The sequence below is a fragment of the Dama dama genome, chromosome 14 (genome assembly GCF_033118175.1).
Source record: "Dama dama isolate Ldn47 chromosome 14, ASM3311817v1, whole genome shotgun sequence".
NCBI lineage: Eukaryota > Metazoa > Chordata > Mammalia > Artiodactyla > Cervidae > Dama > Dama dama.
In genome coordinates this window covers 32,487,708-32,500,219 of record NC_083694.1, presented here as the reverse complement: position 1 = coordinate 32,500,219, position 12,512 = coordinate 32,487,708, and the positions used below count along the sequence as shown (strand labels likewise).

Here is a 12,512-nt window from a genome sequence, read left to right as displayed (position 1 = left end):
TTTATTGTTCTTTCTTGTAGGTATGGGAACTCGAAACTGGCCTCCAAATATACCAGATTTTAGACCCTCATGGCTTCAATGTTGAACTGACTACTGCAGCTATCGATGAAAGTGGATTTCTTTTTGCCACGGGAGCATATAATGGTCAGACTAATATCCAGAATATGGCCCCCCTGCTTTAGTGTCCCAAGAATTTGTTCTAGGATCTTGTCACAAGTTGTTTGGGGTAGAGGGGAAGCGTGAATCGAGCTGGAATATGTAAGCATGCCAGTGAGACTGCTGTGCCTGACTGAACAGTGCTGGGCTCTTCTCTAATGGGCATTAATGTCCTGATATTGATGTTAATCATAATCAATACCTTACTTATATAGATGCTTATCAGTTTGCAAAGTCTTTCATGTATACCATCTCAGTCCATTTTGACTGAGACTTATCTGTGTTGCACTGACTCATTCTGTTCCTCTAATTTTGAGTACCATCATATAAGAGTTATTACTGGTGTTTAGTCGCTCAGTCATGTCCAACTCTTTTGTGATCCCAACCATGGACTGTAGCCCTCCAGGCTCCTCTGTCCATGGTATTTCCCAGGCAAAAATACTGGAGTGGGTTGCCATGTCCTTCTTCAATGGATCTTCCCTACCTGGTGATTGAATCTATGTCTCCTGCATTAACAAGAGGATTCTTTACCACTGAGCCACCAGTGGAAGCCCCATCAGCTGACACAGACATTCTATTTAGTGCTTTTCATAATATTTTTCTTGAAAATATGGGACCAGACAAAATATCCATCCAACTTTGCCATATCACATTTAGGATTCTATATTGGACTTGTTTATAAGTCTAAGATGCTTAAGGGCATATGTTATGTCACCCCTGAGAGGATGTCATGCTCCAACTGGGCTGTATCATTTGCTGCTGTGGAGAGTTCATAGAACTTGTTGGAAACGGCCTTCTCTCCTTTCACCTTACCTTATTCTGAAGTCCGAGAGAGACAACATGACTTAGACCATATGACCATCTATATCACTATACATATATAGTGATTCCCCTCTCCAGGGGATCTTCCCAACTCAGGGATCAAACCCAGGTCTCCCACATTGCAGGCAGATTCTTTACCAGGTGAGCCACCAAGGAAGCCCGTATTTCTTCTAGGAATATATTTACTAGATAAATTCTTGTTTGTAAGCCAGTTGATGGATTGAGTATCTGGAGTAAAAGAGTTTTTAAAGTGTGAGCAGATAACAATATACATGAAATAATGCTGAGTTGATAGGGTGTGAATAAATGCAACCTGAGGTCACTCTAAAAATCCATGTTAGAAGATAATTCTCTACACTGAGTAATGACCTAGAAACAGGAATTCAATAAGTATGCTATCATTTAAACTGGCCCTTTCACGAGGATCTCCTACATGAACAAAATTAATTAGAATGTATGATTCCAAATGTAAGAAGAAACTTGACACCCTTTTTGCATTCCTTTTTATGTAACCAACAACTCAAAACATTTTGTTTTCTACCTGTGGGAATTCTTTTACTCCTTTTATTACCCAGTAGGATCTAGTTCTAAAATATGTTAGCACCTTAGGAAATGACACTATTGGAGTGACCTTTTAATGTTAATAATCACTGTGGCATGATTTTAGATAGATAGATATTGGAGAGTATTTAGCAAACTGGAAAGCATTGGGATAATAAAAGCAGAAAAGACCCAATGAAGACAGAAAACTCACACAGGAGAGTCTGAGAATTTCAAAGAATATGTTCACAGATTTCAAGACATTGCCTGGTCCTGTTCATTTTTTATCAGTCTGTGACAATGAAGGCATACAAAAATATATTTTGTACACAGCAAGGCTAGGGAGACTCATGTGTCAGTCTCAATAGGGAATAAACTTAGGATATTCTGGCAGAAATTCTGGCAGAAAGCTTTCAATTAGATTGATTTTCTCTGAGATAAAAACCATTCTTTCTAGAAATGACTTTTGCTTATCGAATCTTTTCTCTGTGTATTTAGGAACAGTTAAAATCTGGGACTTTGGCAGTGGACAAGAGTTGAAGGTGTTACCAGAAGGGAAAGACTGGAAAGAGGAAGAGCACTGGCTGCAACGCCTGATTTTCCTGAAAGCTCAAGAAAAACACCAATACTTGCTCCTCTCCTTGGAGCGCAATGGAAAGATCAAAATGATCCAGGTTTGCAATCTCATTTCCACGTACTCTATGTGCTCTTCTTGGGAAAATCAACTGAGCGTGGATAATCTGCATTTAACTCTTCCCTTGCCAGCCAGCGGAGGATAGTATTTCTCCATCAGCCTTCCTAGGATGTTCCTAATTAACCTTGCCCATGTCCAAGCAAAGAGCAAAAAAGAATAGCTGGTCGACACTGCCCATCCAATGTTTGCTGAAGGGATTAGCTGGGATCCTTCTGGAGTAGATATCAAAAAGATTAAATTTACATACAGCTACCACCTCTGACATGGTTTATATCCTCATCTGAGGATAACTCACTGGCAGAGCTGCTCCCCAGTAGGCTTTATGAAAGGGAGCAATGATTCCTTTCTGAACCATATAACCCATAATGCATTCAGGGATGTTCAAGTCACTTTTTCAGTTTGTCGTCAAAACTGCTTTGTGTACTTAACGGTTAACATGGCAATCTGTTCAGGGATGTTTTAGAAGGATTGAGGTAGACTAAATTTATTTTTCCTGTGTGTCTTTCACCACCTAAGCACCCTAAGGCCTTCTTCATACTTAAAATGAAAACTAGATCATTTACCCTGGCTGCTGCTGCTAAGTCGCTTCAGTCATGTCCGACTCTGTGCAACCCCACAGACGGCAGCCCACCAGCTACTGAGTGGATATTTCCCTGCCTAGAACTCAAGGATTCTTTGCCCTTATTCTTCCCCTTTTGAAGATAGGAGTGAAAAACTTCCCTGATTCAACTACTCTTTCTTTGCTGTCTGAGCAATCCAAAATGGCACTCTACTAGAAAAAAGTTCTTCAGTGGAAAGAAATAGTTATATATTTCTTTTAAAAGATTGTAATTCTGCTATGATGAGAATGTGGAATTCTTACTGATCGACACAATTTCCTCAATATATAAAATGAAACACTGAGAAACCTGGTTAAAATTTGAATAACATAAAGACCAAAGGAAAAAGATTAATGTTCTTTTAGATAATTGAGACACAGTCAAGGACTCAACACAATTCTATTTAATTATGTATTAAGTAATTTGTAGCAAAGTGAAAACAAGTTGATAGCCAAGTCAATACATGAGTAAATGAACATTTAGTCTGATTTTTCTTTTTTTCTGCTAAATTGACAAAATAAAGCAATAATTTAAGTATCATCTAAACATAGCCACATTCCTTCGGAAAACAGAAACTGCAGGTAGCATTATCCTTGAAAACTGGGCATAAACACTTGTGGGTTTTCAGCCTGTGAAGGAAGAACCTAAAAGATGACACAAAGCAAAGAGGTCATTAGGAAACTGTAACTTTGGGCCTAAATAAAGTTTTGGCTAGAGATGGCACTAGTCTTTCTTATAGCTTACCATTTTTTCAATGGATGGCCTTAGACTGAACATTCTTTTTCTTTATTTCCCATTTTTTTACCACCTGGTCCTGACACACACATGCAGACCCCTTGCCCCAGCTCATGCAGTCATTCATGTTGACAATTTTACTTTCATCAGAGCTTGGTCTACAAATCTACTCAATTTCTAGAGAGATGAAATAAAACCAAACTCATCTCCACCCTCTTATCCCTTGGAATCTTTAATTGCTGTAATGTTTAAAAAATAAAGAAGTAATAAATAAAACAAGCTCACTTACTACCTAAAAATCTGGCACTGTAGAAAGGAACTTCTTAGTAATATACTCTCATATGTGACAATGTATTAATTTCTCTGTTTCAAGTTAGTGTAATCCCAACAGAGAAAATCTGCTATTATAAACACTCCTTTTTAAAAACTGCAAAATGTAGCATGGTGCTGTTCCCATGTCAAAATTGCTTTTAGATCTACTATAGCAGTTTTTGCTTTGATTATTTTGATTTTTTATGTCTCCAGAACGCCATAGATTGAACTTGATGAGGACTGAAAACCTCTCATTCATATTTGTATTCTTGCTCTGCCCAGAGTAGGTGTTCACTAAGGATTGACAGAATGAAGAAATATAAGAAACCCCTTGTAAGGTATAGAATAGTAAATCTATGGGGCATTTTAGGGTATTTTATTAATGTTGGAGGGGGGAAATTTACAATAAGGATAATGTTGAAAACACCTATTATTTTTTATTATTATTGATATCTTATTATTTGCTTATCACTTATTTTCTGCCTATTTAAAGTAAAATATGGTTTGATTTACATACTTAATTTTTTGAATACTTTCATTTATTCACTAATTTTTTTTCAGTAACCATTTACCAAATGTTTACCATGAATCAGAAAGATATCTCCCATTTCACAATGGAACTTATAATTTAATAATAAGGACTGATATTGATCCACCTATTACATGTGTTATGAATGCTTGCACAAAGTGCTATAGAAATTAATGATGGCAAGTGGTGCCTAGTCTAATCTGGGAATCAGGGAAGACTGCTTTCCTCTGATTTCCAACTAAACTCAACACAATTCAAGAAATATTTTGTGTGCTCCACATACGGTAGGTATTTTTCTAAATCCCAGGATTCTATATTAGATAACTACTCAGGAAAGTCACTGAAAACCATGAAACGTTGTGGATAAAATATTTTCTAAATCTCCTAGCTGGTATTAAAGAGATGATAATATAGTAAGTAAATAGCAGACCAAAATTTTAGTGCCTCTGTGTGTTTGTGCTTAGTCGCTCATCTGACTCTTTGCGGCCCCATGGACAGTAGCCTGCCAGGCTCCTCTGTCCATAGATTTTCCAGGCAAGAATACTGGAGTGGGTTGCTGTTTCTTTCTCCATTCATGAGTTACAGGACCTTTTATTTGGTCTATATGTAACTTTACTGTCTTGAAGTGACCGTGCTGTCAATGAGCAATCCAAAACTGGTCTTTTTCCTTTGTAAGCAACTTAATCTTTCTGCAAATTTATAAGATGTTATCTTTGTGCTTGGAGTTTAAAGTCCATGCCTATGTGTGTATCTTTTCTCATCAGTTCCACAGGAAACTCAATCTGAAGTCCTAGGTATTTCTTCCAGCTCAGGGGATTTTCGTTGTATTATTATTTGTTTCTTAGATGTCTCTTTGGCATATGTTTCTTTTTCTAATTCAGGAACTCATATTATTTGCATATTCAGTTCATTTGCACAGTCGTGTCTGACTCATTAGGTCTTCTGATTTCTTATATTTTTCCTCTCTTTTTGTTTTGTTTTAACTTTGCTGACTCTTGAAATATTTCTCTACTGCTAGGCTATTAGTTCAAGTCTCAGACAGGCACTGTCTTCTTTAACTCATCAACCAGATTCTTGAACATGAAGACCATGTGTTGGTTTTTGTTTCTGTTTTGAACTCCCATGCTTTTGAACTGTGGTGTTGAAGAAGACTCTTGAGAGTCCCTTGGACTGCAAGGAGAGCCAACCAATCAATCCTGAAGGAAATCAGTCCTGAATATTCATTGGAAGGACTGATGCTGAAGTTGAAACTCCAATACTCTGGCCACCTGATGCAAAGAACCGACTCAATGGAAAAGACCCTGATGCTGGGAAAGATTGAAGGTGGGAGGAGAAGGGGTCGACAGAGGATGAGATGGCTGGATGGCATCACCGACACAATGGACATGAGTTTGAGTAGGCTCCGGGAGTTGGTGATGGACAGGGAAGCCTGGCGTGCTGCAATCCATGGGGTTGCAAAGAGTTGGACACAACTGAGTGACTAAACTGAAGTATTGTTCAGGTTTGGTCAAGTTATCGTACTTCCCAGAAGTTCTAGCTACTCTGGGATCTGTTCTGCATGTTTTGTCTATTCTTCTCTCTAGATTCTAAGCCCACTTAACTACAGTTTTTCTTCTCACTGGGCTTTGGCTACTAGAAAAATGCAAGAGGTGACAATCCCAAAGTGGGGATATACAGCCATGGTGCTCTTGAGGGTTGGGGTTCAGCATTCCCCACAGCAGTCCTCTGTTGGGACACCATCAGTAAGCCTTTCTGCTGCCCATTCTCTTCCCAATTTCAAAAGTACCAAAGGCTGTTACACACTTGTTCAGCTACTCCTCTATGTCTTTGGAAGCAAGGAAAACTACGCATAAACCATAGTACACATTGCCCCCTCCACAGACACCTCTGGGGATTTAAGGATCCGTGCAGATGAAACATCATGCTCAAATCTCATCCTAGGAGTGTCTGTGAATAAGGGTCCCCCCCATGTCCTTTCTTGGTAAAATGAAATATTAGTAACTCTAAATCAATCTTTTAAAAGATTTAAAAAAATTTAGTGTTCTGTGAATTCAGAAAGTCTGAGAGCTGCTATCTGAAATGGTTCAGCTGAAACCAGCTAAATTTATTAAAACCACTGTAGCCAATTTATCTCATCAAGGGAGCCCACAACCCTAACCAAGCTATTGCTCAGTATATCAATATCTGATCACTATTTGGATATTGCTGAGATTCCTTCTACTTCCATGATGGTGCAAACACTAAAGAATCAACTAGTATATAGGAGTACCATTGGTTCACACTTTTGAATTAACATACATATGAGATAACAGAGATGTTAGATCTATACCTAGAAACATAAAGGTTTTAAAAATAGGACTTTTATCTGTGAACTAAGGAAAGTAAGGCCCCATAAAGATATATACTTTGTCCAAGGTCTCACTAGAACTAAGACTGGAAACACATTGTCATCATGCCTAGAACCAATATTCTCTTCATTTTACCATACTGCCTTTCAACCTACAAAGATGCCTGCTCTGCCAGCAAAATAGCCTTTAAAAAGTAGCTTTTATTCCCATATAAAAATTTAAAATTCTAAAACTAAAAGCATCTCACCAACAATAACCAACTAGAAAACAGAAAGAATGATGACAATAGCAAATAAAAATCAAAGGTACCTAAAACAAAGCGAGCAATAACATACAAGATTCTTGTGTGTGGGGGGGGGGGATCTTAGAGGACATAAAGACAACCTGAATAAATGGGATATCACAAAGATATCTTCACTACAGTCAAATTAAAAATAAACACCTGTCATAGAAAACAAAGTAGAAAAACAAATCACAGACTGTGGGAAGACAAATGCACCCCAGGTAAATAAGATCAGGAACCAGACTATTGAAAGAAACAACACAAATCCAGAAGAAAAGGAAACAGCCCAACAGAAAAATGGACAAAGAACAGATAAGAAAATCAGATGGTTCAAAAATACATGAAAAATATGTTCAACTTACAAAATTAGGAAAATGTGATTAATGTAATTAATAAATTAAAAAAATTTTAAATGTCCTATTTTAAAACTATCAGATAACCAAAAATAATTTTTAAAAAATCAAATGAAACCAAGTTTTGACAAGAATGTTAAGAAAGAATTGGATGCACATATCTTACAATTTAATAATTCTACACCAGGTACATGCACTAGAAAATATGCCATTTGTCCATAAAAGCATGCAGTGAAAAATTCATAGCCTGAACACTCACCAGTAGGAGAATGGATAAGTAAATAGTAGTATATTCATACAATACTATAAAGCAGTTAAAAATAAATGAACTAGAGTGCCATGTAATTACTTGTATAAATCTCAAAAATAAATTAAGTGAAACAAGCAAGGTGAGTAAGAATCCACAAAGTTTGATACCTTTTATAAAAAGGTTAGAAGCCTGAAAGCAACATCATATCATGTAACATACATACGAAAAATGTTAGTCACTAGGTCATGTCTGACACTTTGTGACCCTGTGGGCTGTAACCTCCCAGGCTCCTCTGTCCATGGGATTCTCCACCTACTGGAGTGGGTTGCCATTTCCTTCTCCAGGGGATATTCCCAACCCAGGGATCAAACATGGGTCTCTTGTATTGCAGGTGGATTCTTTACCATCTTGAGTCGCCAGGGAAGCTATATATATGACTAAAACCTAAATATGGCATGTGGGTATAAACTTTGATGACTAAAACCATATTCAGGTTACTAGTTACCTCTAGAAAGTAAAGAAGAAAGAGGAATTATATTAGGGAGGGACAGTTAGAGCATAAGATCTGATGAAACTGAGTGGTGAGTATATCACTGTATGTTCTATTTTTCTCTATGCCATTAAAACAGCTCAAAATAGTTAACTGAATTTTTCATGTACTCACTGGATTTCTATTAAGGGTAAAGAAGATGATATTTACCTTGCGGTGATATGGGAGCTGCCTGATGTTGTGCCTGTCCTACAAAATGGGAATCGTATTGTGCATCTAAGGGTGTCTACTAAAGATAGGAGCATGGCTATTCCCTTCCCAGATGTGGAGTTGATAGTTGAGAAAAACTTTTCTCAACGTGTTGGTGTAAGTTTCTTCTTGAACTTTTTTCCTTTTTATTATGAAAATTTACAAACATGTACAAAAGTAGAGAAAATAATACAATGTATTTTCATGTACTGTTAGCCAGCTTCAAAAAGTGTATATTATGGCCAGATTTTTTCCTCATTATTTCTACGACTTCCCCATGACCACTGTCAATGGATGGATTATTTTGAAGCAAATCCTCAACATTGTGCAACTTTATCCCTAAATATTTCAGTATGTATCTCTAAACAGTAATGACTCAAAAATAGAACAATGGTACCAGTATTTTCTCAAATATTTTCTAAAATAATTTATAAGACATCTTTAATATAATCACATCACAGTTTTCAATTTTCCCAGATCTTCTCATACAATATATATTTCTTACACCTTGTTTCAACCAGAATCCAATCAAGGTCCATTTGTTGCATTTGGTTGACGTTTCTTTAAAGCTGTAATTTTCTTTCCATATCTTTTTTCCCCTTGTAATTAATTTCTTGACAATACTGGACAATTGGTGCCTGGTTTCTCATTTTCCAGATTTTGCTGATTGTATCCTTGTGGTAAATTGAAGAGGTTCTTCTTTACTTCCTTTAATCTGGTAGTTATATCTGGTACCTACAGCTTTGATTAAAAAAAAAGACTCTATACTACATGGAGGTCACTACAGTACACATGTCATTACCTCCATCAAAATTCACATAATATTGTTTTTTTGGGGGGGCGATGTTAGCAGCCATTAATGATCACTACCTAGGTTTATTATTTCATTCAGAGTTGCCATTTTACCACTCTGATTTATTTGTTAGCTGGAATGTGTCTCTAAATAAAAACTATTATCAACTATTTAGTTACACCGAGGTACAGTTCAGATAGGAAATCAAAGTAACTGACTGACTGTTTTCTTACTTTTATCAGTATTCAAAGTAAGAAATTGGTTCTCTAGCATCCTACAAAAGTGGTCAGTGGATTTTATTTGTTTAGTATCATTATTAAATCACAAATTTAAATATTCTTGATGTGTTTCAGTCTACTGCATCATTGATTAATTCTCAAATTATCCCATCTCAAGCTAGTTGGACACTTCAGGTTTCTGAGTTATTATGATATGACCCTAGTAGTTCTGGATAACTTTCAGGTATGACAAGTTTTTAGATTAAATATTTTTATGTACATGCCTCATTTGTCTATTCTTTGTTTATATTTCTATCTAGATTTTTCTTTTTTTCTAATGTATTAAAGAGCTCTTTATATATTAAGAATATAAGTACACACAAATATGTATAAATAATTAGGAGTATGTATTAGGAATATCAGTCCTCTGTGAGAGAAGTTTCAAATATTTTTTCCCATTTTCTTATTTGTGTTTTCACTTTGTGTATGGTCATTTTTGCCACAGCAATTTTAATTTCTGAGCAGCTTGGTGTAGATGATGTTTCAACAGTTTATTAGAAACTACTCTTGGAAATAATCACAATTATTCTTTCAGCTCCACTCAGGGAGTCCATTAGCATTTCATGTTTTCATCTATCTAAAAATAGCTAGGTTGTTTTTAACATCTCCTAGATTTTAACAAGAAGGGTAAGTTTGGAGTCATAGCAAGAGGTCACAAAATTGTTGTTCACGTTTTCTAGCTAATTATTATTTCACCATGTTTACATTATATGATTTTAACTAGATTTTCCAATATCAGTTAATAAAATTTCAACTTTTTTTTCCAGCTTTTATGTTTTAAGCTTCTTATATTGCTCTGGTGATATCACTTATTGATATCTGGTTAATTTTTTCTTGCTGTCCTAAATATTGTTTTAAAAATCTAAATAAGGAAAATATATCATCAAACTATTTTTGTTACAGGATATTCTCTGATTTTCAGAACTGTAAGAAGATTGAAAGAAACCAATATTGTTTTCCACACACAGATAAAAAGAAGCATCTCCTGACAAGTCCTTTGTAATAGATCCTTAGAATTACAGAACCAGGGTCCTTAACTCCCTAATTCAGGATCCTTGTATTCTCTGTCTATGGGTAGACTTCCAGGGATATAAAAAGTCTTTGTAATTATATATAAAATCTCTTTTCTGAAGAGTGTATGGTTCATAGGTTTTTCTTTCTCAACATTTCCGCATGAAAAATTTCACAAATATAGAACAATTGGCAGCTTTATAAAATGAGCACCTATAAAACCCTCCACTTAAAATTTACTCCTTACAAATATTTTGCAATATTTGCTTCATTGCGTATGTAGTTACATATTCATCCCCTACTCACCCTTCAATCCACCTTGTTTTTAAAATGTATTTCAAAGTAAGATGACAATTTCAGTACATATCAAATACTTCAGTATATGTATCTTTAACTAGAATTTGCTATTTACATTTTTTAGTAAAATTTACAAATAATAAAATACCCAGAATTTAAGTGTGCTGTTCAATGAATTTGAATAGGAATATATTCAAAACACAATCCAAACCCCCTCAAGATAAAACACACTTTCATACCCCTACCAATCAATACTTGCCCCTCACTCAAGACAACTACTGCTCTAATATTTTTTAGATTTGTTTTTCCTTCTTCTAGAACGCTATGTAAGTTGAATCATACAGTATATACTTAAATATTCTTTAGTGGTTTTTGAGACTTTTGTATGTCACTACATGTATTTTTAATGAGCACCTACTATGTATCCTGTCCTAGGGGTCATTAACTTACTGAGTTCACTGGGCAGGATGTGGGTCTCATGCCACCATTGTTTTATTGTTTTAGGGCATCTGTATAATCAAAGCTGTAGTTTTTCCAGTAGTCATGTACAGATGTGAGAGCTGGACCATAAAGAAGGCTGAGCACCGAAGAACTGATGCTTTTGAATAGTGGTGCTGGAGAAGACTCTTGAGAGTCCCTTAGACTGCAAGATCGAACCAGTTGATCTGAAAGGAAATCAACCCTGAATATTCATTGGAAGGACTGTTGCTGAAGCAGAAGATCTAATACTTTGGCCATCTGACGTGAAGAGCCGACTCACTGGAAAAGACCCTGATGCTGGAAAAGATTGGAGGCAAAAGGAGAAGGGGGTGGTAGAGGATGAGATGGTTAGATAGCATCAGCAACTGAATGGACATGAATCTGAGTAAACTCTGGGCGATAGTGGAGGACAGAGGAACCTGGTGTGCTGCAGTCCATGGGGTCACAAAGAGTCAGACATGGCTTAGCAAATGAACAACAAAAAATGACTGAGAAACTGAAAGACACGCTCTTTTTCCCCAGAACTCTCAAAACAAAATTCTAATGGAAAATCTGATGACTTCATCCAGATCAACAGGAATTAACTATGGGACCAGATGAACTGATAAACATGGTTTATAACTTCATGACTTTTTGGAAAATGTATTAGCTTTAATCTTTGTTTTCCAAAAGAGGTTTCCTCTTATGCTATAACTTACAACAAGTTGATAAAGTATAGCTTTGTAAAAAAAGATGTAATCATTGTTTTAATTTGCTCTTCATTTCCAAATGTGTTTTGTGACTCCATGCTGCCCTATGGCTTTGTTAATATTACTAGCTGTATTACTTATATCCTGTCTATTTTATAAGGTTGTTGTCTCTTACTGTACCCAGTGTATAACTAGGCCCTGTGACAAAACTAATGATGGCTAAACATTTTGAGGAAATAGATCACATTTATGACTCATAAAATAATTCTAATAGTGTGATTCTAGGTACGGAAAGAAGCAATAAGCTTAAAACATTTCCTGGATCATAATGGACTAGTAAGACAGAGGATCCAGAGAATCTTTAATTATCAACAGAACCTAATCCAGAAATTAACATCCAAAGTGGCATATCAACAAAAATTTTTGCCAGATCTAAGAATGTCCCAGCACCATGGGACAAAAATTGGTCATGAAATGTCTCCCAAATTGCTCAAATTTTCGACCAAGGTGAAGAACTGAGAAATAAAACATTGTCTACCATATCAGTAAAAAAAAGATATCACAGTCATCAGTGATTTTGTCAACTCTGACGGTGAGCTGGTAA

The 12,512-nt window shown here is 36.0% G+C and overlaps 1 protein-coding gene across 1 annotated transcript in view; it reads left to right on the top strand.

The window, feature by feature from the left end:
- WDR64 (WD repeat domain 64) overlaps positions 1 to 12,512 on the top strand; it is a 122,550-nt gene that overhangs the window by 66,336 nt on the left and 43,702 nt on the right. Inside the window, exons 13-15 of the mRNA XM_061160259.1 lie at positions 21 to 144; positions 2,017 to 2,192; positions 8,301 to 8,477. Coding sequence (XP_061016242.1) covers positions 21 to 144; positions 2,017 to 2,192; positions 8,301 to 8,477 — 477 coding nt within the window. The remainder of the gene's footprint in view (positions 1 to 20; positions 145 to 2,016; positions 2,193 to 8,300; positions 8,478 to 12,512) is intronic.